This window comes from Gopherus evgoodei, chromosome 10, assembly GCF_007399415.2.
Source record: "Gopherus evgoodei ecotype Sinaloan lineage chromosome 10, rGopEvg1_v1.p, whole genome shotgun sequence".
Taxonomy (NCBI): domain Eukaryota; kingdom Metazoa; phylum Chordata; order Testudines; family Testudinidae; genus Gopherus; species Gopherus evgoodei.
In genome coordinates, this window is record NC_044331.1 from 2542698 (window position 1) to 2569609 (window position 26912).

The following is a 26912-nucleotide window of genomic DNA, read 5'->3' on the forward strand; positions in this document are numbered from 1 at the left end:
CCTCGTCTCGTGTGCAGTTTGGCTGCCTGAGTTCCCAAATGTCTGCACTGGGTCACTGCCAGCAGTAGCAGTGTGCATGTCTGAGTGAGGCAGGGCTGCGGCCCGGCCCCCCTTAACTCCTGATGGCACCTGAAGGGCTGTGTAGGGCCGGGGCTGGAGTTCCCGTTAGGCACAGTAGGCCCGTGCCTCCAGGTACCAGCATTCTAAGGGTGTCTGAAAGTGAAAAGGGGGTGAAAAGTTCCCTTTTTTAGGGCAAACACAAAGGTCAGCTGTAGGCAGGGGAGGGGCGCTGAAGGTGCTGTGCCTAGGGGCGCATACTGTGTAAATCTGGCCTTGGCTAGGGCGGGGTGCATGGTGCAGCTTTTTCTAAACTGAAGTATCACAAGGGCCACTGTTCACCTTCTCCACCTTGCCTGTTGGCATCCTACCAGCTCATTGCTTTCACAGGCCTGGTGCTTCCTGCCACTATCACGTGAGCACTGCGCGAGGATTGCTCTGGCCCACCTCATGCCTCCAGCCTGAAGACATGTAATTTGGACCACAGTATGCAACTGGAAATCTAAAACAATATTGCTTCCAGGTGCACATTCATGCCTCCTCCCTCACGTCCCCAGGCAGCTTTAGCTGGTGGAGGTGGTGCAAAGGGAGTGTTCACCCTTACAGCTAGTAAGCAGCATCCCAGGGGCGGTGCTAGCCCATTCGGGGCCCTACGGAGGATTATTTTGGGGCCTTTCCCCCACAATATAGAATACAAAGTGAATATGGGGCCCTAAGCAATTGCTTAATTTGCTTATGCCTACCACTGGCTCTGCGGCACCCATGTGTTTTCTAGCTGCCCTCACTGAGGCAGGACCGGTGCTAGGCTTTTGAGTGACCTAGGCGGACAGCAATTTTGTTACCCTGCACGCTGGCCCCGCAGCTCCGATGGAGCTGCTGCAGTGGTGTCTGCGGGAGGTCCACCGGAGCCGCACGAGCAGCCCTCCGTCCGCCCGCCCACCTGCTCGCAGGCACGACTGTGGCAGCTCCATGGGAGCTGCCTGCCGCCCCCTCCGGACACCCTGGACTGCTGGCTGCCGCAGCGGTGCCCTGACCCAGGGTCAGTGCGCCTCCGCGGCAGCTGGCAGCCCAGGGAACCCCGCCCCGGGCTGCCAGCTGCCGGGGCGGTGCCCTGACCCGGGGGACACCCTGGGCTGCCGGCTGCCGCTGGCAGCTCAGACTCCCTCTCTGTCCCAGCAGCAGCAGATGGTCAACCATTTAAAAAAAATTGGGGGGGCACTTTTTGGCGCCCTCAAATCTCAGCGCCCTAGGCAACCACCTAGTCCGCCTAAATGGTTGCACCGGCCCTGCATTGAGGTAACATTAGTCTAATTGTTTGGTGGGTTCTCTCTGGAAAGGCAAACTGAGGCTTGTGTCAGATAACCAAGGAACACCTGATTTCCCCCCACATTGACCTGGAGAGCAGGGCTAGTTAGAGGTTTGCTACATTAACAGCTTTGGGAAATTCTGCCAGGATGTTATTGCAGTGGTGCACAAAGCTCTCACGTGTAACCTGTGGCTTCTGCTGTTGGGAGTATATTTCATCACTGTAGCCCTCACAGGCTTAAACTCCCCAAGAGCAAAGCAGTTGTTTGACTTTACATCAACACCTTGAGTGTTTCTGTAGTGCCTGCTATATCACCGTCCAGCCAGTTCCCAGGTCTGCCTGTTTTACATGAATGAAAAATTCATTCATATCTGCGTAGCAAACTTGTCTGGCAATGCAGAGTGTTAATGACATCAAAGTCTTTAGAGAGGCTTTTGAGTCTTTTCCACTGTTCTTTGCTTTTACAGGACCAGGTGAAAGAGGCATTGGTTTCACGAGAGCTGGATCTGTGGTTGCCTTTGTGCACAGCACAAATGTTTCCAGTATAAAAGAACTATGATCTTTGTAATGCTTGGGCCATAGGAACATCCATTATGTTCTTTGTAGTCAGGACAATAATGGTTTAAAAGAGAACTAGATAAATTCATGGAGGTTAAGTCCATAAATGGCTATTAGCCAGGATGGGTAAGGAATGGTGTCCCTAGCCTCTGTTTGTCAGAGGATGGAGATGGATGGCAGGAGAGGGATCACTTGAGCATGGCCTGTTAGGTTCACTCCCTCTGGGGCACCTGGCATTGGCCACTCTCAGCAGACAGGATACTGGGCTGGATGGACCTTTGGCCTGACCCAGCCTGGCCGATCTTACGTTCTTATGACAACCAGCTAACACTATCTCACTAAAGGGGTTCCCAATGACAGTGCTGTAACAAGGGCAAAGCAAGCGAGGCACTTGCCTCAGGCGCAGAAAGTCGAGGGGCGCAGAAGTAATGGACATGTTTGTCACATGTAGTTAGTACACTAAGCTTCGTTTTGTGGTGAAAAGGTTATTCTTGCACAGGCTATTCTCAGGCATTTGAATCCTTCTGGATAGCTACAGGATAGCCCCTGAGTTCTTGGGCTAAGTTAAGCACACAGATACTGCTGTCTCTTTTGACAGAGGTGTTGAATGGTTGAGGCTATGTAAGGGAAGGTATATTCAGCTGTGCATGCTACAGAGGCACCAGCTGTATGGACCAAGAGATGTCAAATTGCTCTAGAATTCTGCTCTGCTTTGTCATGTATGCAAACTGACCTCCAAAAGGCAACAAAGAATGGCAAATCATTAAGGCATATGTACACCATGCCAATGAGTCTATGATTCAACAGAGAGCTCCAAACTGTCCTCACACAAACAGAATACCTACAGCAGAATACATCACCCAGAGTTGGAAACATTCTTTATTCTGTTGGTTTCACTCTGAATTAAAGGATGTAGCAAAACCCAGTGGTGTTTTTTCTACCTTGATGTTGAATTGGAAAGTGCTGTAGGAATATTTTTGCAGCAGGTATACATTTGCTTGGTGTGCAGCTGTTGATTGGTTTGATACTATGCTTGAATGAAATGTACTTGAATGAATACTTCTGTTGCAATATTTGCTTGTACAATGTCCATCTTTGTCAATTCAGTAGCTCAGAGTTTCAGTAGCTCAGAAGGCTGCCATGTTTTCTCAATGAAATGTGACTAGTGCCACTAGATCTGGTCCAATGCTCATTTAAAGGAGGGTCACATGTTGAAAGGCAAGTTTTATAACTCGCAGTTTAGGGAAGATTACTGCAGCTATATGAGAATTCTCCATGATAAGTAAAAACAAATGACTGGGAAGAAGCCATTATGACTAGTTCCTTCTAGAGGCATGGGATGTATGCAACATTGAAAACAATTCTTTTTTACTTTAGATTTCTCTTCCTCAGCAGGAACATATAAATATCAGTTTTACAGCATCTTGATTACCTGAACCAGTCGTATCAGTTATCAAAACTTCCTTTCTTCATAAAATATATGGAAATACATATATTTTAAAGGAGAATTTCAATAATTCTGTTGGAGAATGACCATCTAGATTTCCAAGTAAGATACCTATGTTCATCAAAGTGTCAAAATTAGCAAATTGGCCAAACACTAGTCACCTGTGTTTTGGACATCCTGGGTCACTTGAAAATGTGGACTATCATTGAAAGTACCCTGTCTGGCACAGGGATAAAATTTGCAAAAGCACCTAAGTGACTTTGAAGTCAAAAAGAGTCCTAAGCCACCTAGGCACTTTCACATTTTTACTCCAGATCTGCATATATCTACATGCTTTATATTTTAATCACAAAATTATTAATAATTTCCATCAGCCTCAAAGGATTTTCAGAAGCATCCTGATTGTTGGTTTCTGCTATAGATAAGAGGAAAGTTGTCAGGCAGCCAGTGCTATCATGGTACATACATTTTCTCTATGGGATTTTAATGAAAAATTATTTGAACAGCAAGAGAACAGAGAAACCTGCAGACATTAAATTTCCTTTTGTAACAGTTTAATTTAACACACTTGTGAGCTACAGGCATTTAAAAAAACAACAAACTTAGAAACTATTTCTCAGTAAAGTCTTAGAGCCCTGATGAATGCAACCAAATGATGCATAGGACAGCACCATTGCTGGGAAATACAACAGGAACGTACACAATCTCTTTAAATATAAAAAATTTACATCAGCTTGGAACGAAACAAAATACAGGTGGTAGAGTGATGGGCTGCAGTTTACATACAAATTAGACACAGGAATTTCCCTTGTCATCTTGGCACTTGTACTGAAAATGGCTTCATACAGTACAAATCAGGGTGGCACTAAAAAAGGTTCACTTCTTCTGAACTATACAATTGTATTGCACAACATCATTTAACTGATACTGGGCTCACTCCTACTTCAATTAAAATCAGTGGCAAAATCCCATTTACTTCAGTGCAAGTAGGAATTTATTCACTGTCTACAATTATTTGGTCGTTTTTTTTTTTTTGTATCCTGAAGAGTAACATACAAATGAAGTTTTATCAAAATGTTTTGGACCTTTTCCAGGGACCAATATAATACATCCTTCGTAATACACTGAGGGAGTAACATACAGTCACTGTTGGACCCCAGACAGATAAGAACAATGCCTGTCTTGATAATTATGTACCCTTTCCTTGTACAATATTGGACAGTCTAATTAAAAGAATCAAGTAACTTTAACAAAAGTAAAGCTATATAAGCAGAAAGAAGATTTTTAAATTTGTAGAAACAAAGACAAAACCTTAATTAACCACCAAACTTATACAAAGTGTTGTAATCACATGCAGAAATCCAGTTATGCCATTAACAATCCAATTTGTCATTCGTGCCTTCGAGAGGAATAATGTGGAGAAGGTAAAATAGCAGTATATGCAGTTTTAATACACTGTTCATGAATTAGACTAGGATAGCACTCTGGACTCTTTACGAATATATGCCGGGTACAATGTAATTTTTCCTCCAACCTAAATTTGTCTCTTCAGTCATGATTTGATGTCCTCACCCCTCTACCTTCCATCAAAACACCCTCATATGTACACTCACTTTTACACAGAAAACCACCAGCAGCATTAAAAGGGTAAGGAATACTCAGACATACTGGACAATCTGCAAGCCTAATACTCTTGGTGAAAATGACAAGTGCAGGTATTTTTCTTCCTTGCTCACTCTGATCTGTCTCTGTTTCTTAAATTATGGTGAGCTAACTTCAATTTGTAAACATTCTTAAGTACATTACAAAAGTGGGTTGCCAGCTTTGAGTCCCTCTAGAAATAAAGGAAAAAGGGGAAAAAAGGCCAAAACTACACTGTTTGGAATGATAGATGCTCACTTATAGATAATAATAATTAATAATAATAAAGAGTCACTTAGTGAGAGTTTTGTGCTGGCCTGCCAACACCAACCAAAAGCTGCAAATGTCAGATGATAGCACCATACATCTTTTAGAGAGAGCTCCCCAAAACGTTTGCTATTCTGTTTTAAGTTTGTTTCCTAAAATGTTTTCTTGTAGATTGTCTAACATTAGGCATGACATGAAATATGGAAAATTGTATCTGTTTTCAGCTACTTGCTAGGAAACAGTACATTTCTCCATGGTAACTAGCAGGGCTTTGATTGCTGTCTAGTGAGAGCTAGGCTCTGTTTTTCAGACTGATCATTTGAGCACCATGTATTGTAGTTACAAAAAAACTGAAAAAATCTTCCCTGTGTTTTTAAAGAGCACCATACAAAATCCCCAGTGGAGGAACTTGTAGCAACATTCTGCATTGCTATATGAACAGACCATGTGGCAAAACCTAGTTTTAAGGAATTCCTTTTGTTCATTGCATAATGTATGTTCTCTTGAAGCTTCTACAGCTCTGTTTTTCCCCTCCCCATAAAGGGTCCTTCTACCTAAATGGTTTCACCTCCTGGAGACACGTTCATTCCCACGATCCCGAGCACTGTGACCGTGCTGGCGGCAGGTTCGGCAGCACTGCACATTGACAGTTGGAAGATGGCATCTTCCCAGAATCCTTAGGGTTTGACAAAAACTGAACGTGAGGCGGTCCCGCTCACAGATGAAGGCTGAAGGAGAGAGAATGAAGAGACAGAGATAACATTAGCATGAATACAAGGTTTGATACAAAAGTCTGTATTTGGCTGACATTATAGTAAATAAAGGAACAAAGAGCAGTGCAGCCCTGGGAAGCAGAGTCTTCTTCTCCCCTAGGGCTGAATGTTCATATTTGTTCCCATCTAATCTAAGTGCCAATGGAAACTCACCCATCACAGATCAGACCTGTGACATCACCTTTAGCAAAATCAAGCAATTAGAATTCTTGTATTTATTCATTATTTATCAGTCATGGGACCACAAAGCTTGAGTAGCAGGATTTGCACAGATGGGGACGAGACACTGTGCTGACATCAAAGGGACAGAATCCTCCCCCACAGCGACTTCATGGGATAATGCTGCCTGTCTTTGGGATGCTAAAAGGCACTGGGGTGGCTAAGTTTTGTTATGTGTCAATTTCACAGCAGGCTCTTTAATCAGACATGTACTGCTGCGAGTCCCACTGAAGTCAGCTGGAGTGGATATCATTCAGCTCCTTGCAGAGATTAGTTAGTTAATGTCTGGAAATGGATTTGAAGTCTTAAGTGCTATATAAATGCAAAGTATTATTATTAGTGGGACTCATGGCAGGTCTGTACCAATGATTTTATCTGCCTGGATCTGTCCCTTAACTGTTCTCCTATCTTTATTTCCAAATCGGTGAATTATACAATAAAGGTGGATCATATCGTAAGTATGGGGCACAGTGCAGCACTGTGGATGCCAATCATTCACTTTACTATTGGAATTTAGAGGAATGCTTCCAGGTGACTTTGGGGTATGAATGCTCCATCCCCAGAATCTTTATGGCACATAATTTTCACAGGAGTGCTGAGTTCTTTTACATTCTTACAAGAGCACCATGAACTAACTGGATGGCTTTTAATCAGAACAACATCAGCTATGGTTTAAGATACTGTCCATTATGGATTACCGCATCACAACAGCATTCTTTGACAATATAGTCACAAAACCCCGCTGGTCTAACTATGAACTGCCTCTAATCCTCCCATCTTCAAACCCTGATTTAAAACCATCAGTGTACCCCAAATCTTGTTCGAGTCACCGGTCAGCTGTTAATAAATGCAAACAATGTCCCCTCTTGAGTTTGTATGCGAATACTCTTTCTGTCTCAGTGGGAACATTAGATGTATACTGCACAGGAATCAATCAGCTCAGTGAGCAAGGTAATCTGTGAGTTCACGTCATACTCGTCAGATTAATGCTCCTCTCGGTGAACTGAAATATTCCACGCTGCCATGAAACTTTAACTAGCAATGGGCAAACCTCAAATGGCTCAGCGCTCTGGTGTTTCACTCCCTCGTCCTTTTCCCTCATGGCCCTACCCACGCTGCTTCTCTTCCCCCTGAGGTCCCCTCTGCTCTTCCTGCAAGGATCCCCCACACCTGCTGCTCACACCTCTCTGCCCCCTCCGCTGAGGCGCCCCCAACCCACTGAGGAGTGGCAGGTGGAGGGGGCCTCAAGGGAGAGGGCAGAACAGCGCGAGCGGCAGGGGACTTGGGGGAGGCGGCCAAGCGGGAGTGGGGTCTGGGGTGGAATGGGGATAGAGTGCGGGCAGAGCCTCAGGGGAGGAGGCCAAGCAGGGGGCAATGCCACAGTCTGGGTGCCAGTGGGCTGCCCCACTTCTAGGGAGCTTCTGGCACTCAGACCTAGCCTCCCCAAATGCAGGAATCATGTGCCACCCATGTACACGGCTACGTTAAACACCATTAAATCACATCACCTCTGTCTAGTTCGACTCCCCCCTGTAATCTATAGGAATGATTACAGTAAAGTGTGACTCCTTCCCAAAGTCTAAATCTGATGGGTGATGGTGGTAATCTGCTAATTCACTCTGTATTGTCTACTTTTGGGCAACACTCTCTCATAGACTCATAGACTTTGAGGTCAGAAGGGACCATCATGAACATCTAGCCTGACCTCCTGCACATCACAGGCCACAGAACTTCACCCACCCACTCCAAAGGAGACCAGAATTGTATACACTATTCCAAGTGAGGTCTCACCAGTTCCTTGTATACTGGTACTAATACTTCCCTGTCGCTATTGGAAATACCTCGACTGATGCATCCTAGGATTGCATTAGCCTTTTTCACAGATGCATCACATTGGCAGCTCATGTGATCAACCAATACACCCAGGTCTTTCTTCTCTTCTGTCACTTCCAACTGATACATCACCAGCTTATAGCAAAATTCTTGTTGTTAGTCCCTAAATGCATAACTTTGCACTTTTCACTAGTAAATAACGAATTTCCTATTTCAGTGGAGATCTTTCCTCTCTCTCTTGCTCTCCCTCAGCTATTCCTGCTTGGCAATCATTCTTTGGGGCTTGAAAAACTTGTTTACAACAGACTAAGCCCCTCCTATCCTTCCCTTTAGGGCATCTACTTAAAGGGAGCCCCCACTAGCTAGAAGCTGGTTGCTTTGCATGGTTACAACTTCCAGCCCAGTCAGCAGAGTTGCGGAATCCATTCAAACTCCTGGAAAGCTGAGCTGTACTCAGATCACTGGCTGCTGGGGGTGGGGTTTGAAAGCCCAGGCTGGGGTTTTCAGGAACTCCCCAACAGTGTGTGAGAACCAGCTCAAGATCTTAATGAGAAATCTGCTCCCTAGCTCGTTTCTGTACACAAAGGGCCAGGTTGTGAGTGGCACTTGCCTAGGTTTACAGGATACCCAGAGCTGTCCACTGCCCCCGTTCCAATCACCATGCAAAGGCTAGCACTATAGTCCTGGTGGTCCTGAGGGGCTGCTTTCCACCTGTCTCCTGAAGTGGCCTACACCTCGCTACAGGACCAGATGTCCAAATGTGATGGTGTTCAGCACCTGCCCATGCACCCAGAGAGTCTATATCCCCCGTCTGGGCCCTGAGCCAAGAAGTGCCCTATCTGGCCTCTCCCCCCTCAGTTTTATGAGTATAAAGCAGATCCTTAGCATTGCTTTAAGGGGTTTGTTCAGTACGTAATTTAAAATCGCGGCAGAACTGGTACTTCAGGAGCCACCACAGGACACTTCCATACTGGCTCAATAGTCAGAAAGTGTTTTTTTCGTAGACATCAGGTATTTTCACAGAGAACTACAGACAGTTAAGAAAGTGGAGTAACTTCATTGTGCTTCTTCCATGTTTATAGCTTCACAGACTTTATGGCCAGAAAGGACCATTATGACCATCTAGTCTGACCCCAGCCCAGCACAGGCCCGAGAATTCCATCCTGGAAATTATGCATCAAGGCCTAACCTCCACTTCAGCTACAGCAAACCCTTTAGAAAGAGATGCAGTCTGGGTTTAAAGGCTTTAAGTCACACAGTCTTCATCATGTCCCTCAGTAAATTGTTCCAATGGCTAATCAGCCTCACTTAAACATACTACTACTACTACTAATTAATAATAATAATAAAATTCCACCTTATTTCCCTTCTGAATTTGTCTAGCTTCAAATCCCAGGCATTAGAGCTTGGCTCCCCATTCCTAAACATGTCCATGTCACTAGGCGTTGAATTCTGAAAGCACTGCTTGCAAAATGAGCTCCCTGGGAATTAGGGTCTCAGTCTATCTCCCCTCCTCACAGCACTTATCCCTGTGCAGCAGCAGCCCAGCTTTGGCGTACAGGCCCCATGGGGAGGTGGTTCCTCTAGCACGTTTGCTGCTCTCTGCCGTCAGGCCATAAGACATATCTCTACCCTGATATAACGCTGTCCTCGGGAGCCAAAAAATCTTACTGCGTTATAGGTGAAACCGTGTTATATCAAACTTGCTTTGATTCACCGGAGTGTGCCCCCCGCGCCCCAGAGCACTGCTTTATCACATTATATCCAAATTGGTGTTATATCGGGTGGCGTTATATTGGGGTAGAGGTGTACTTGTACCCGGAGCAGTTTGTCTCCCACTCCCAGACACTGCAGGGCATAGGTCTATTGTGAGGTAACCCGAATATCTCCAAAGCCTCTGAGGAACAATAAAAACTTTGCAAAAACACTAAAAATCATGGACTGAAGAGAGACACTGGGTTGAAGGCTCATTACCACAATCTGTGACCCACTATCCCGCCCCCCACAGCTGCTTCTCCACTCCCTTTTCCTCCCTATGACTGGAGGCAGGTTAACTGGCCACTTCACCTTGAATGGTCTCTCGAAATAGGTGTTAACTGCTTGTGCTAAACAATCTGCTCCACCTTGTATTTAGCAGTGACCCAAGTTAGGGCTTGGCTGCACCGGCATGGCTGCTCTGCTGTAGCACTTTAGTGAAGATGCTATTAAATCAACAGGAGGTGCTCTCCTGTCTGCGTATTTAATCCCAAGAGGTGCCCAAGAGGTGGTAGCAAAGGCAAGAAGTGTTTTTCACACCCCCGAGTGACGTAATTATACCAACATGTTTGTTCATCTCCCAGACCTGAGGAAGAGCTCTGTGAAAGCTTGAAAGCTTGTCTCTCTCACCAACAGAAACTGGTCCAATAAAAGATATTACCTCACCCACCTTGTCCCTCTAAAAATGTTGCACATTTCAGCCTGGAGCAACCGCCTTGAAAGTAAAGGTGTGTGAAGGAAATGTTAACAGATCATTGACCGGCAGGGTTATAAAACTGGTTAAAACTGAACGCACAAACTCACAATCACAATCTTATGCCATTATCTCAGTCACTTATGCAAGTGAAACCATTTCACCTCTATAGGATTCAGTAATCATTTACTCTTCAATAAGAGGAATGACCTCAGGTTAACCCAAACCTGCTAATTTCAGGTTCCTGTGGAATTTCTCAGCTTTGCCTCTAAAATCTCCGCACTTACAGAGCTTCCGCTTTGAAAGTAACATTGAATAGAAGAGAGAAGCAGCAGAAGATGTGTCCTTTGAAGGGATGCTGCAAAGAGGACAGTTCTTGAGCTCTCCATAATGTTCATTAAGCATTGAAGTTAAATAGGTGGAAATGAAAAGACAAAAATATCCAAAAGAGGTTTAAACAGCTTGCCTAAAAAATACCCTGTGCTGTAACCAAGCAGCGCTCTAGCTAGCCAGAATTCCCATAAGGTTTGTATTGCAGCCCTGGGTAACTGGCACTAAAACACCGAGGGCACATACTGAGACTGATGTCCATTGGGCACTGTGTATTTTTTCCAATGTTTCACTTATTTTTAGATTCATAGAATTTCAAGGCCAGAAAGAACCATCATGATCACAGTCTGACTTCCTGGATAATACAGGCCAGATAATTTCACCAGCTGATTCCTGTATCAAGTCCTTAACTTCTAACTGCGCTAGGCTACAGGTTTCAGAAAGCCTTCCAGTCTTGCTTATAAGACTTCAAATGAAGGCGATGCTACCACATCCCTTGACAAGCTGTTCCAGTGATTAATTACCCTCACTGTTAGAATGTTGGATCTTGTTTCTAGTCTGAATTTCTCTTGCTTCCAGCCACTGGATCTCATTATGCCTATGTCTGTTATTAAAGAGCCATCTGCTATTGGAAATCTTCTCCCCATGTAGGTGCTTGTAGGTTACAGTCCAGTCACTTCTAATCTTCTTTACTAAGCGAAATAGTTTGAGCTTCTTCAGTCTTCCACTGTGCGATTGCTAATCATTCTTGCAGCTCTTTTTTAAACCCTTTCCAATTTGTCAGTATCCTTTTTAAACTGCAGACTCCAGAACTGGACACAATATTCCAGTAATGGTCTCCCTAATGCCATGTTTGAGGTAACACCAGATTCTTATTCATATTTGATATTCCACTGTTTATACATGTGTTAGCTACAAAGGTGTGATTTTTATCAAACAACAACAAAAAAGATTTATTCCAGATGGTTTTCCTGAAGATGGTGTTTGGCCACATGTTACACACACACTCACCATAACTTTTCTGCCTATCTTACTTTTCACTTGGCTTTAATTTTTGTGTGTGAGCCAAGCAGTGACCCCTCTTTTGCATTTATTGTCCCTGTACACTGATGGGATAACTCGCAAGGGGTCTGTCTAGTCCTCTTGTCCTCAAGAAGATTAGATGTCATCATAGAGACCAGTTATTGTTTATATTAATTAAATCATCAGAGATTACCAAGGTGAAAAGACTGTTGCATAGCACACTGACGGTAGGAGACTCCATCCCATCTGGTGGACGATGACCTGGCCTTGGTTATGCACACCTTTGTCACCGCCTGGCTGGACTAGAGCAAAGCGATAGATCTGGGCAGGAAATCACCTGCCCTATGGAAACTCCAACTAGTACAAGAACATGGCATTGCATCTTCTCAGCAATGGCTACCATGAGCACATCCAACCTGCTCTCTGCTCTCTGCACTGGCTTCCAACAGAATTGAGAGTCAGACACGTTCTTGGTTCTTATCCTCATGGCTCTCAGTGGCCTGGGCCCAGGATATTTAAAAGAGCGTCAAGTGCCGTGATGAAGATTGTGGTAGTCAACTCTGTTCCTCAGGCAAAATGGAGCTTTCTACCATCAGGCTAAACCTGGTCTGTGCAGCAGATTGAGCATTCTCAAGGGCTGGCCTCAGGCCGTGGAACAACTAACCACAGGAATTAAGGACCATTACAAACCTACCCCTATTTGTTATCCTTACTTAATAGCCATGGAAAGAGAGATGCGTGTTCTTGTGCTGGGAAAAAAATCTGCTTTTCCAGATCTCTAGACTAGAGCAATTGCTTAAAAAAAAAAAAAGAAAGGCTAGCTAAAGCCAGAGCTCTGCTGACACATTAGGAACTGAAAACTTGTTTTGTTTTTTCAAGTTGGCATGAAAGTCACTTTAAATTTCATTTAAACTGCTGCCATTCAGACATAGGCATTTACTTTTATGCTGGAGGGGGCAAAAAATTCCTGGTACAGGTTTTGTAATAACAAGGAAAAGTTTAGCTTGGAGCTGAGTTGACATAACCAGAGAATTAAGCTTCTGACCTCTGGCCTTTGTGATTTTCTGAGTACCCGTTCTGACTTGAAAAAGCATTCTCCCAGTTTGCTGCCTCTTCTAGGGCTGCTCAACTATCGTCATATTGAAATAAATTGTGCGAACATTATCACAGAAAATTGTATATACACCTCTACCCCGCTATAACGCCACCCGATATAACATGAATTTGGCTATAACGGGGTAAAGCAGCGTTCCGGGGGGGCGGGGGGGCAGGGTTGTGCACTCCAGACGATGAAAACAAGTTCGATATAACACAGTTTCACCTATAATGCGGTAAGATTTTTTTGGCTCCCGAGGACAGTGTTATATCAGGGTAGAGATGTATGTATGTATCGGGGGTGTGTGTGTGTGTGTGTTAATGTGTACACAAATAAATTTTATCTCTCTCTATATGGAGATATATATATCCCTCTCATGTAACACATTTTCTCACCTATGTGATGGTAAAGTTGTGACTGGATTTTTCTAATGCTGAAGCAATCCCATCTCAAAATGTCAGTCTAGCAGCACTGGGACTTCTAGCCAGTGACCAGAAGGCATTTTTTTTGTTTTTAAAAACTAACTTCCTATCTCTTTTCAGGCATGTATCCAGTGTGCGATGCATTGGCATTAACACAATTCTTCCAGCCTTGGTGTTCCCTCTTGTGGCACTGAAAAGCATGTCTATGCTGCAGTGATTAGCCCATTAATAAGGTTTTAGGGATGGATCCTGTGCTTAATTTGTGCCAGGAGGGCCTGGCAGTTCATAGCCCTGTCACCTCCAGACCTGGCAGTTCAGATGCCCAGCACCTCTGGGCCTGGCGGTTCAGAGCCTGGCCTCTCTGGGCCTGGCGGTTCAGAGCCCCAGCACCTCTGGGCCTGGAGGTTCAGATCCCCAGCACCTCTGGGCCTGGAGGTTCAGATCCCCAGCACCTCTGGGCCTGGTGGTTCAGAGCCCGGCCTCTCTGGGCCTGGCGGTTCAGAGCCCCAGCACCTCTGGGCCTGGCGGTTCAGAGCCCGGCCTCTCTGGGCCTGGCGGTTCAGAGCCCCGGCACCTCTGGGCCTGGCGGTTCAGAGCCCGGCTTCTCTGGGCCTGGCGGTTCAGAGCCCTGCTGCATCAGTTATGAATGAAAAAAACTGCTTGAGCCACGGCACCGCGTTCATTACAGATTAAGCCCTGGCTGGATCCTACACACACTGAGCTTAATGTTAAAACTCCTGTTGACTTCAGTGAGAGCAGGATCATTCCCTTGTTAGAGCTTGACTAGCTGAGCATTTACAAGCCTTGTTTTCACTCTGTTGGCTAAAGTGCTCATATCAGTAATTAGAAACAGGCATCTATGAGTGACCCTGGGAATTCAGAGTGTTGTAGATTACAAAGCTATAAAACAGCTCATAGCAATGAATTTCGATTTTCACTATGGGGTCCAATCCTGCAAAGGAAGAGCATCCGATGAGAGGTACTGAGTGCTCTCAACACCCACGGACTCCACCTTGTAAAAGCAAACCACAGTTGGACCGAGTTTCCAGTCTATCTGAATGTTCATGAGAGGATGGGGGTGGGGGTGGGGATGGGGGGGAACCTTTGTGATTCAGAGAGAGGCCGGCTCACCTGAACAGAGTTCAATGGGATGATCTTTGTGGCCTAACCATGTGATGTGTGTGGCTACTATGGCCGTCATCTTTGTTTACCAAGGTGGTGAATTTAGGATAGCCAGTGTAACAGTGAGATGTCAAATGGACCAGCTTTCCTCTGTAATTAGGCTAACCTGTTGACGTAGGTTGTCGCAGGGAAGTTCATTTGTGATTGTTATGTCACAGAGAGACATAACACAGATGCAGCTTTTTCCCCAGGGCTCCTTGCTTGGTGACTTCCTGGTCTCTTAACTCCCTTAGTCCAGGATTGTCCTGTTACAGAGGAACTTTTTTCCCAGCATGCCTTTCTGGGAACTGGCCCTTTACATTTGGCGGATGCCTAATGTGGCCATTTTCTCTCTTTTTCAATACTCTGAATCCCTTTCACATTTCCTCCAGTTTTCCCTTTCTTTTTCCAGAGGTGGGAACACAATCTCAGCATGGTCCCTTGACCTACTGAATTGTACAAAACTCAGAGCCCTGGGTGAGCAATTGCTACACGTAAATAAATCAACAATCATAACCTACCCTGTTTATTATGGGGCACATTCTTCTGGGTGCAGCACTCCCACAGAAATCTGTTGTATTTTCCATAGGAAGATGGCAAGATATGCCTCATGTTTGTAATATTTCTTATAAAAGCACAGGCTAATCCATGACTGCATTGCTCCCTCGGATGGACCACTGAGATTAGAAACCAATCACTATTTCTTAAAGAGAGTCATTAAAAAAGATATTTAAGGTAAATCAGCTAATGTTTTTTTTTCAAGGAGAATTCAACAGTTTAAATTTGATTACTCTAAAGAAAATAATTCAAAGACGAATAGATATGATTAAGAAGCAGTAGAGGTTTGACTTTAGTATGGCTTTGGATACTGTTTGAATGACCCACTCATAAACAAACTAGGAAAATACGACCTAGATGGAGCTACAGTAAGGTGGGTGTATAACTGGTTAGAAAACCGTTCACAGAGAGTAGTTATCAGTGGTGGTGGTTCACAGTCAAGCTGGAAGGAATTATTGAGTGGGGTCCCACAGCAATCAGTTCTGGGTCAATATCTTCATCAATGACTTAAATAATGGCATAGAGTACACTTTAAAAGTTTTTCTGGATGATACCAAGCTGGGAGGGGTTGCAAGTGCTTTGGAGGATAGGATTAAAATTCAAAATGATCTGGACAAACTGGAGAAATGGTCTGAAGTAAATAGGAGGAAATTCAATAAGGACAAATGCAAAGTACTCCACTTAGAAAAGAACAATCAGTTGCACACATACAAAATGAGAAATGGCTGCCTAGGAAGAAGCACTGCGGAAAGGGATCTGGGGGTCATAGTGTAGCACAAGCTAAATATGAGTGAAAAGTGTAACACTGTTGCAAAAAAAGCAAACATCATTCTGGGATGTATTATCAGGAGTCTTATAAGCAAGAAACGAGAAATAATTCTGCTCTGCTCTGCGCTGATTAGGCCTCAACTGGAGTATAGTGTCCAGTTTTGGTTGCCAAATTTCAGAAAAGACAGAAGTCCAGAATTGACAGAAGTCCAGAGAAGAGCAATAAAAACGATTAAAAGTCTAGAAAACATGACCTATGAGGGAAGATTGAAAAAGTTGGGTTTGCTTAGTTTGGAGAAGAGAAGACTGAGAGGGCAATGATGACTGTTTGCAAGTACATAAAAGGTTGCTACAAGGAGGAGGGGAAAAAATTGTTCACCTTAACCTTTGAGGACAAGACAAGAAGCAATGGGCTTAAATTGCAGCCAGGGTGGGTTAGGTTGGACATTAGGAAAAGATTCCCAACTGTCTGGGCAGTTAAGCACAGGAATAAATTGCCCAGGGAGGTTGTGGAATCTCCATCATTGGAGATTTTTTAAGAGCAGGTTGGATAAACACTTGTCAGGGATGGTCTAGATAATAATTAGTCCTGCCAAGAGTGCAGGGGACTGGGTTAGATGACCTCTCAATGTCCTTTCCAGTCCTACAATTCTAATTCTATTGGAATGATAACTAGAGAGTATAGGATGGATTTATTACTGAGAGGACTTGTGGATATTTTCCCTCTAGGTTTGAGCTTGTACAGAAAAAAGTCCTGATCCTGCAATTGTCTCCGGATGGGCAGAGCTCCATGGAGCTCCGTTGACTTCAGAGCTGCCATGTATGGGGTCAGCTGCAGAATTGGGGCCTACTGTTCCCAGTTATAGCTCCACTCCACTCAAGCATTAGTGAAATGCTCCAGCTGTAACAGCTGTTGTTTTAAAAATACATTTATTAGAGAGCAAGTAAGCATGTAGCAATATGTTGGCTTAATTGTGCTGAAGTCCATGTAGGCTCTTTATAGCTGATAGACTGTAGATCACACAGATTGGCAGAACGCCACTGAAAATTCCACCCCCCCCCCAAATATCATTCCATTATGTCCTTCTTTAATCCAGCCTTTGATAGCCTCTTTAGCTGAATATATACATATTGTTCAGCTTGGTAAATGTATATTTGTGTGTGAGACTGAGAAAGAGAGAAAATATGCCCTTCTATTTATAGTTTTCTGCCCTTTTAAAATAAGCTCTGTCCCTGGTCACTGTATTAAGAGGGAGAAGATAACATAACTTGGAGCATGCACAGTCACCAAAAGAACGGTATAAATTAAGTGATATAAGCTTCCTGCACTGTTACTCCCCTTTTAGATTTTTGTCCTTGTTCTACAGTGGCTAAGTCCAACAAACTACTACATTCCAAAGTCTGATAAGGACCCCTCCCTCCTGCCCCGAGTAAATACAGGGTTATAGTTCAGAGGTCAGGGTGCACATTGTATGCATGCAACCAGGAAACTAGATTCTTGTGGGCTGTCATTAAAGAAAATGCTTTAACACTTTTGTTGTTGATTACTTTCCATCACAACTGATATCACAGTCCCCCATGTCTGCATTTCTAAAGGGACTATTCCCCATAGCATTAGGCAGGATCTCATGCATGGACTGTGGCAGGCTGAGACGATGGAGAATAAATACAATTCATGTCTACGTGCCAGTCACATCAGAGTCATGGAAGGGATAGGGAGAAAAATAAAGACACAACTTCCATTTCTTTAGATTCTGTTCCTTGTTTTGGAGCCTGCTGCTATTCTCCTTGGAGGGGACTCTTTCTAGATGAGGGAATTTCAGCTGGTAGGGACTGAAAAGAGTTTACATCTGTCCCTTATGGTGTCTGTACAGCACCCAGCACACTGGAGCTCAGGTGTTGGTTGGAACCTCTAGCTCAGTGGGTCTCAAACTTTTGTACTGGTGACCTCTTTCACATTGCAAGCTTCTGAGTGCAATCCCCCTAATAAATTAAACACCCTTTTTAATATATTTAACACCATTATAAATGCTGGAGGCAAGCGGGCTTCGGGGTGGAGGTTGACAACTCACGACCCCCCACATAATGACCCTGCGACCCCGAGTGGTCCTGACCCCCAATTTGAGAACCCCTGCTCTAGCTGCTAACTGTAATACAAATAATAATATCAGATTTATTTTCAGTGGCCTAAATCCAACACTGAGGAGAGATGTGTGGGGAAACTTGCATTACTGTTGACTCGTTCAGTCATTCGTCAGCACTAAATTACCTTTAAAAAAGCTGCTTACCACAGATTATCTTGCAACATGTTTAATGTTTTTGCAGGAACAGGAATAGCCACAATGCTATTAAATTAATTCCTTTTCTTATTTTGGTGGTTGTCCTCATGCAAGGGTTTGTTGGCCAGACTTATAAACTGGAAAGCCCATTAATCTAAGTCATAAAGAGACCTGTCTTCCCTCATGCTTTTTACAAGCACCTTGGGCTGCATGCTGCATATAGGCAGGGGTGTTGGGACAATTTGTATAGTGGAGATGCTGAGAGCCATTGAAACAAACTGTAAACCATGGATATGATGAAAACAACTTCAATTAAGGGGGTGCAGTAGCACCCCCAGCACTCCTAGTTCCAGCACCTATGCAGACAGGAATCCAAAACCTGACATATTCATAGGAGCTATAGCCCAGTGAATATACTAGGATTCCAATTTTTTGCCTCTTTAAGATGTGCACCATTTCCTGCATGGGAAGCACATGCAATACTTTGCTTGTAAATGCAAAAAGGGTGGTTTGCAACTAACTGTGGGGATCTGTGCACTTCTTGCAAGGAACTGTAAAATGTGAATTGTTTTGAGAGAAGCAAATCAAAGACTTTTAGAAAGACCTGGTAATTTTCTGTGTCTCAGAGAGGTTTAACAGAGAGACAGCAGAATCTCATGAAGATTTTGTGGATTAAATGTATTTCTGATAATAACCAGGAGAGTTTTACCCATGGAAACATGGGCCAAGGTTTTCAATACAGGGTGTCTACTAGAGTTAGATTCCAGAGGCACCCAAACTAGTGGGCTGATTTTCATAAGAGCTGAACATTCAGCTCAACTCAACGGTGCTCAGCACTTTTGAAAATCAGGCCAGTTATTCTAAATATGGAATTCGGAGCCTAGCGTTAGTGGTTTTCTTCTGGAAATCTTGGCATGATGTTCTACAGCTCTGTAGAAGATCTGGCTCTTGTTAGTCCATGCTGCATTCTTGCTCCTCGCAACTTACCATGTAACATTTTTATTTTATTTTGTAATATAAGCGTTTACACAGCTTTACCTTTCCTTTCTGGAGATGATTATTTTGGAGGAGACATGATGGCTGTAAAATTGCAGACAGCTCATAGCTGTGAGAGGCTAATCCATCAAATGGTTAAAGAGAAACATATTCTAGAGGTGCCATTGTTAATAGAGATCACTAAATCTGCTTTTAAACTGGGTTACACATTAATAGAAACAGCCTCTTTAAGCCATGGCTTCTTCACTGGCAGCAGCGTTGTTGTTTTCTCCCTTCAGCTAGAAATAACAGAGTGATGGGCGGGGAGGATGTCACACATTCGGACCCCAAGGAGAATAGTGTTTTCATTCTGAATGCAAGTGCTCTGTTCCCATCCAGAGCAAGTAATGACATCACCGGGTCAGAGGTTACACCAGTCCCATTCTACAGCTAGCCCTGAACTAAAGCACAGTCCAATTACGTAGCCTACATCTAACACTTCCTAAGTGTCTGACTTAGGAGAATTGGAGACAAAGGGAAAAAATGCCTGTGCCTTTTGAGAGGTTAAGAAGGATTATCCATTTTTCAGTCTGTGGATCTAATGACAGAGAGAAATTCTCCTTTCCCAAGAGCTGAGGCAGAGCCACAACTGAAGGACTTTTCTTAAACTCATGAAAAATGAATGCGCTTTCTTTCATTTCATTCTCTATGAACAATACGGGGAGAAAGAGCCAACTATGTCTAAATGGGTCACTTAATGCGACCCTGTGACCTCCTATCCAAAATATGAAACCAATTTAAATACACGTGCTAAAGGATTCTCAAAACTCTTGCAAGTTGCATTAACTCCAAAATGAAAAAATAATCATACTCTTATTGCAGCAAATAAATCTTCATGGGCAGCTATTTTGCATAAGCAACATTTTTTACAATACAAAGGTAAAAGGGATAGTGATGCAGTATTTAGGCCTTCCTTATTGGTGGCATGTACTGATCTCTGTTTTGACATCAACAGGAGTTGCACACACAGCCGGATTGCAGGAAGCAGGATTGCTTTAGAGGAGAGGGAAGTGTTAGTTCAAGTTGGCTGAGTTAAAACATGGGTAAAACATGATTTCTTAAAATGGGGAGGAGGAGAGAAGTGCTTTAAGGAGCATGCTGATGTACCCCGGTTAAATGAAATGTTCAGTGATGGGGAGATTTGTTCTATGTCACATTATTGGCCAATCTTCTTGTTTTTTTCCTTTTATCTTTTGAAGACTACTTTTAACAGATAATTACCCACCAGAGTAGCTCTGAACACAGATTTGATAAGTGGCACTTTGGGGGTGCAATACATATTTTTATTCTCTGCTACAGGCCTGAGCTTGGGCTCCTTCACCACAAAAAACCCTCTACTGTTCCCCAAATTTTCTAGAATCAAGTTGCGTACAGAAAATCTGGGCAGTGGATTAGCCAGAAGCTGTAGCAACCCCTGTCCCTGTAGCATCAGCTCTTCTCTTCTCTCCTGTATGTCTCCTAAAAATGCCACAAAATGGAGCAAGAAAAATGCCTTTGATATGTTTTGGAATGTTTTCAAAATAGTTAAGTAAGGGTTAATATTTTGTTGCTCAGATTAGGTCTCACTTCTTCATTGAAAGGCCTCCTTATCAAAGGCTTTCAAGAGAGGCTCCTTTACAGAGCTATTTAAATAGCCAGCAAAGGAGTTCTATCCTTGTGAGATTCTTTTTAGGATGAGACTTCAGAACACTAAAGCTGCTTATGCATTCATACAGATGTAAGACAAAACATAAGATAAACAGAGAGATTCTTTCAGCCTTCTAATTGGTTGCACTAGGCAGTAATGCCTACTGGGATTTAGTTTTTAAAAAGTTATCTGGACAGAGATTGTTCGTGGGGAGGGTGGGGCAGGAATCTTCTGGATGAGTTGATCAAAAAGCATGATCACTTCAATAAAAACTGCACAAGACATTCACCCTGTGATATGAAAATCTACTGTTTTAATTAGGGAATGAAATACCGCTTTGTAGTTGCATCTGAATGATCATTATTAGATTTATTATTATTTATCCAGTTGTGCCATTTGATGTTAGAGTTGGCAATTTCCTGGGACAGGACACTGGTAAATATCAGCTTAAACCTGGTTAAACCAGGAAACTGGGAAAAATAATTGCAGCAGTGTCCAGCAAGTTCAGTAAGCACAGAACTAATCTGTTCAAACTTTGGATACAGCCATTCAAAACTGAGGAATAGGCTTGGTCTAGCCACTATATCAAAGTTGGTCTTCTACTACAGAATACTGCACGGCCAAATGACCTGCACTGGTATCTGCAACTCTGCTTCCTTTTGATTGCTTAATGCTGCAAGCCAACCACAATGCATTATTGGTGTTTTCATATAATCGACTGTTTTTGACTTTTGTTTATATAATATTGAAAACAGAAATATGAGTCATGAGGCGTATAATGTGCTGTGTATTGATTAAACTGTTCTTAAAATAGAAAAATTGTCTTGAACTGGGCCTGCCTAGTGTTTCCTGGGCAGTAAAAACCAAGATTTTACCATCTGAAAACCACCCCTGGTAAACACCCTGCCATCCCTGCTCACTGCACAAATACAGAAGACAACAAAGTCACAGCCTTGAGGATGTGTTGTGGTTGAAAGGGCGTGTGTGCATTTTAAACAAAAAATGTAGAAGCAGTAGGTGTCCATGAAAGATGCTGGCTTGATTGCCATACTGAGTGAAGTCCACCCACCTATAGCCATTCTCCTATGCCCCTCCCTCAATACACCTCTCCTCAGCAGAAACAACCAGTATTACCAGGGTCAGAGCATGCGAGTTCAGCTACCATGCTCCTCACGTTGCTGAGTGCATTGATAAATAATTCTAAAATGTCCACCAGGAAGCACTCCTACATGAAATCAGTGACAAAGTATCATTTGGGAATATCAATTCTTGACTGCATATTATTGGTATTTCGCAAGAAATAAAGGAAACTCAGTGGCACATTTATTGCTGTTTCCCCATCCATGGAATAGGACACAGACTTACATGCACAAATTATTCTGAAAATCAGAATGTGATGCAGTGATTTCTAATACGCCTTTTTTGAGGCCAGCTCAAACACTATATTAATTCTCACCTTACTTGCTAACTAGTACCGAGTTCGACAAGGCATTGCATAGTGTAAACAGCCTCATGGAGAGGAAGGAACTAAAATCAGAAAACAATGCAGCTGCTGTGATTCCATCAGCCCTGTGTTTAGAGTAACAACAGAAGTACCAGGAGTCCATATACTGTGTTACATGCTTCGGCAGAAGATAGACCCAAACCAACCAACACTCCCACCCCACAATCCAATTACAGACAAACTCTGGAGAAATTCAGAGTTGGATCCCAGCCCCCCAAGACTATGGGCAAATTTAGATCTAAAGGCCACCAAACTAAAGCAGTAAATTGCACAACTATTGTGCATTTGCTTTGAACCAAGGTACATAGGTACACAAGGTACAGGGCAGTGGAGAATCAAGCCCTTTAAAACATCTATAAAGTGCGGATAATAATACTTGCTTTCTATTTACACTGTACAGGGCTGGCTCAAGCAGCGAAGAAAAAAGAAAAGAAAAGAAAGAAAAACAAGAAAAACCCGATTGAGCTGCCACTGAAGTGCCGCCGAAGAGGAAGACGGAGTGAAGGACCTGCCACCGAATTGCCGCTGAAGACTAAAGCAGAGCGTTTGAGCTGCCGCCAAAGTGCAGCCCCAATAACGGATGGAGTGCTGCCCCTTTCTATTGGCCGCCCCAGGCACCTGCTTCCTTCGCTGGTGCCTGGAGCCAGCCCTGCCACTATAAATTCTTCAGGGTGGAGACTATCTCCGTGTGTTTGTCCAGCACCTAGCAGAGCGGGGTGGGGCCTTTTGGCACTGCTGCAGTCAATAACAGTCATCTTTGGCTGTTCTAAAGGCATGTCAGAGACACTATCGGAAACAAACATCATGGGGAAAAATGAAACAAAAATGGTGTGAAAATAATAACAGAGTAAAAACACTGTGCTGAACTCTGTTTCCCACGTGTGCCCCGTTGCGGCGTTGCTGGGGGCAGAACTGACCCACTGCACTCACAAGCACCAGCAAGGGGTTCCAAGAATTCTACCCCTCGGCGAGAGATGATAAGGGACAGAAAATGTAAACACCGGGGACGACATTCCCTTTGCAACTGGAACTCCAGTACTGGCTGCCTGGGAGAGCCACAGGAATCCCCGAGCTTGAGCAAGGGTTGGCAAAAGTGCAGCACAAGCAGAGGGAGGAACATTTGCAAGTCTATAATAAAACACATACAGACTGCTGGTCACAGGCATCCCCACTGTAAGCATATGTTTCCCTTTAAAGAACGTTCCAGGACCAGGCTTTATGATGAGAGATGAGGCCAAAACTAAACGGTGACGGTTGAATTTGAATTTCTTGATCTGATTCTGTCCACATGTTTTTCAGAGGAGGGATGTTCCAAAAGCACAAGGTGTCTATTTCCAGTTCCAAACTCTCCTGCTAACAGCTTGTTTCACAAGATGTATTCTTTAGAAAGCCCTTGAAATGTGCCAGACAAAACGGAAGAGAAGATTCCTGTCCCAATTTCTGCCATTTGGGGCTGAAATCCTTGCTCTGATTGGAGCCAGAATCCCAGCTCTGATTCAGTCTTAAACTCCAAATGAGATCCGAGCATGCTTCCCTAGCTCCTTTCTAATTCAGAAAGCTATTCTCAGTGCTCAGCACGCTCTAAAGAAAACCTTTCGTTGCCATTTCATTTGAGTGCAGGATCTCAGGAACAGGCGCGGCTGACCATCCCCATCAGCTCCAGGGGGGCTGATGCATAGGTCTTCAACATACCTGAATTAAATTAACTCCAGCAAGTGACATTTATTAGCTATGGAAAGGCAGGTGGCGGCAGTGGGGAGAATCAGGGGAAGGAACACAAGTTGATGACAACCTACAAGGAATGAAGTGTTTGGTTTTAATGACACAACAATTGACAAAGTATTTTAATGGTACTCTGTACGTATACACTACTCATTATCCAACATGTTTATACTGCTGAACAGGGTAATAATGCTGACAGATCCCAGCTGCCTAGCTTAACGCTGGGGCAACAGCAGATCTTTCCCTCCTGATGCTATTTGTTAATACATTTTTCACTAGATCCAAATTAGCCTTCTGGCTCCAAAGGAGAAATCGTTTCACTAATAGGTCCCCTGAGCAGAAAATCCACCACAGAGTTACATGTAATATGTAGCTGTACTTTGAACCAGACATTTAAAAAGTGTGTTCTTAGGCCAAGTGTGCTGGCTAAAATGGAGAAATCAGCGTCTCAACAAGGTAAGATGGACTTTTCATTATTAATCATGGGAGATGATGGAATTGTTGTTCTGTTAGAAAGGAACTCTGCCTAGTGATTTTGTTTCTTTTCATACTTCTGAAAGAGTTTTGATAGTCTTTGCTGTGTGGCCCGTGTAATGCATTAGCTTCTTTTTAGGGCTACTCCTTAAGTTTAAGAACTTTTGGGATCTGCGTAGAAATAATATAACTCCCACAAAGTGAAAATTTAGCTAAAAACACATTAAGGCCACTTACAGGGGACATCTATCCACACAAACTCTTAAAGCAGGGAAGTGCCTAGGTGCAGGATCCTTCTTTAACATGCCTTAAAACCCCACAAAGCACATGTACTCACTCAGTCCCTCTGTAAATAAATCTCACATACAATGACACTCCCCAAACCTCAGGATTCCACGATAATGCAGTCCTTAACTCAGCCCACAGCACATCAATGTATTTGTCAGTTTGGCATCCAGGAACTGGGAAACTAAATGGTCGGCTCTTTTTCAGTGGGGATATATGAGGGCCGAGTTATGGGATTAGAGACAGCCAAACACAATTTAGAGCAGTCCTGAGGCTGCCCTAAATTGTGGCATGGGCCAAAATGGCCCCAGGTCAGCTGCAGGATGGGGGTGGGAATAACACAAACATGGTATAAAGCCACTTTTGCACTCACTTCCCCATTGGGTTCTGTGTGAATGGGACCCTTCCTTTTTTAAAATTGGGTTAATGCTGCACAGTTCTTGGCTGGGGCACATTTCCATACAATTCAGGATCAAACGCAGGTTCACACTGAAGTTTCACAGTGGTATTAAAAAAAAATTAGGACCCCTGCAACTCAGGCTCATCATTGAATGACCTATAATAATTTCAGGTCATGTGCTAAACTAAAGCATTCTTGGCAGAGAACAGAATGCAGATGGTACCATAAATCCTAGCAAAGCGGGATTGTCCTCTCAATATTTCTGGTCTGCAGATTTAATCAGCAAAGAACTATTTTCTTATTCTCTCTTTTAAAAAAAACCCTCAAGACCTTGTTTCTGCAGCAGCATGTTAACTACTCAGATAGGTTCTTAAGTTATGGTGGATTGTGTCATTTTCCTTTGTGTGATATGAGCACATGTATATACGTGCCAAGCGTCATAGCTCAGCATAGTTATTTAAGCATGGTGAATTAATTGACGTCAGTAAAGTGACTCTGGATTTACATCACTGTATCTGAGCAGACTACTGACCTCAGCTGCAGCTGTAACTACCACAGACAGGACCTGCTCCAACTCTCCGTAGAAGTCAATGGGAGTTGGATCAGTTCCTGACTGCAGAAAACATCATTTTAGCTCTCAGCTTTCAGACTAAAGAGAAGGCAATGAACCCAATGGTGTCACCAGTTGGGATAGACTTGGCTGTGATATAATACCCCTGGGCTGGGGTTAGGAACAACACGACTCACTTCCCTATGCTGCCCCACCAGTATGCCTCATCTCTGACTTGCAGGTTGCCCCCAGTCACCATACAGAGTCAGTGCTTGGCGCCTCTGGTGGTCTCAGCAGTAATGGTGGTTGACGGTGGTTTCAGGGATATGATACCAGCATGTTGTGAACTGGACTGACACTCATAGGTGCCAACTTCGTGGGTGCTCTGGGGCTGAAGCACCCATGGAAAAAACCAGTGAGTGCTCAGCACCTACCGCTGGCCCTGCCAATCAGCTCCCCACCCCCTGAGCCTCCCACCCACCATAATCAGCTGTTCAGCGGCATCCAGGAGGTGCAGCTGGGAAGGAGGCAGGAAGAGGTGGGGCTTGCAGGAAGGGGTGGAGTGGGGGCAGGGCCTGGGGCAGAGTGGGGATCAAGCATCCCCCCAGAGATTTGTGCAGTTGGCGCCTCTACTAACACTTCCTCCTTCCTTCATCTAAGGCGTGGCCTAGGCTACAGAGTTAGGGTGATGTAAGCTGCCTTACATCAATCTAACTCTGTAAGTGTGATGTAGCTTCCTGTGACACTGCCCCCCATATGCTTCATGGTTGTATGATTACGAGATGATTATGGCATAATTATGATGCATTTTGTACAAGATGAGTCATGTGAGGTATCATTGGAAAAGTTATGATTTGCTGAATACAATTATCCTATTTGTATGCATGACTCATTTTTGTATCAAAAGTTATGAAAATTGACTATGGATCTGTATTTCAAATGGGTTACTCTGGAAAACACCCACAGCCAGCCTTTCAGGTACAACAATGAAGAAGCCCGACGGTGCTAATAGCACATCAGCAAAGACAATGGGCTGTGGAATAGCTCAGCCTTCCTGTGGACATTTCAGCCAGCCTGTAAGTAATGGCTGCTCTGACTCTGTGAGGGCATGTGACAGAACCACATGAC

General features: G+C 43.9%; 1 protein-coding gene across 1 annotated transcript in view; it reads right to left on the reverse strand.

Moving 5' to 3' along the window:
* Positions 1 to 3920: 3920 nt before the first annotated feature.
* The window catches only part of ADAMTS7 (ADAM metallopeptidase with thrombospondin type 1 motif 7), a 134222-nt gene continuing 111230 nt past the window's right edge, over positions 3921 to 26912 (reverse strand). The window contains exon 23 of the mRNA XM_030578602.1: positions 3921 to 6004. Coding sequence (XP_030434462.1) covers positions 5841 to 6004 — 164 coding nt within the window. The 3' untranslated portion in view covers positions 3921 to 5840. The remainder of the gene's footprint in view (positions 6005 to 26912) is intronic.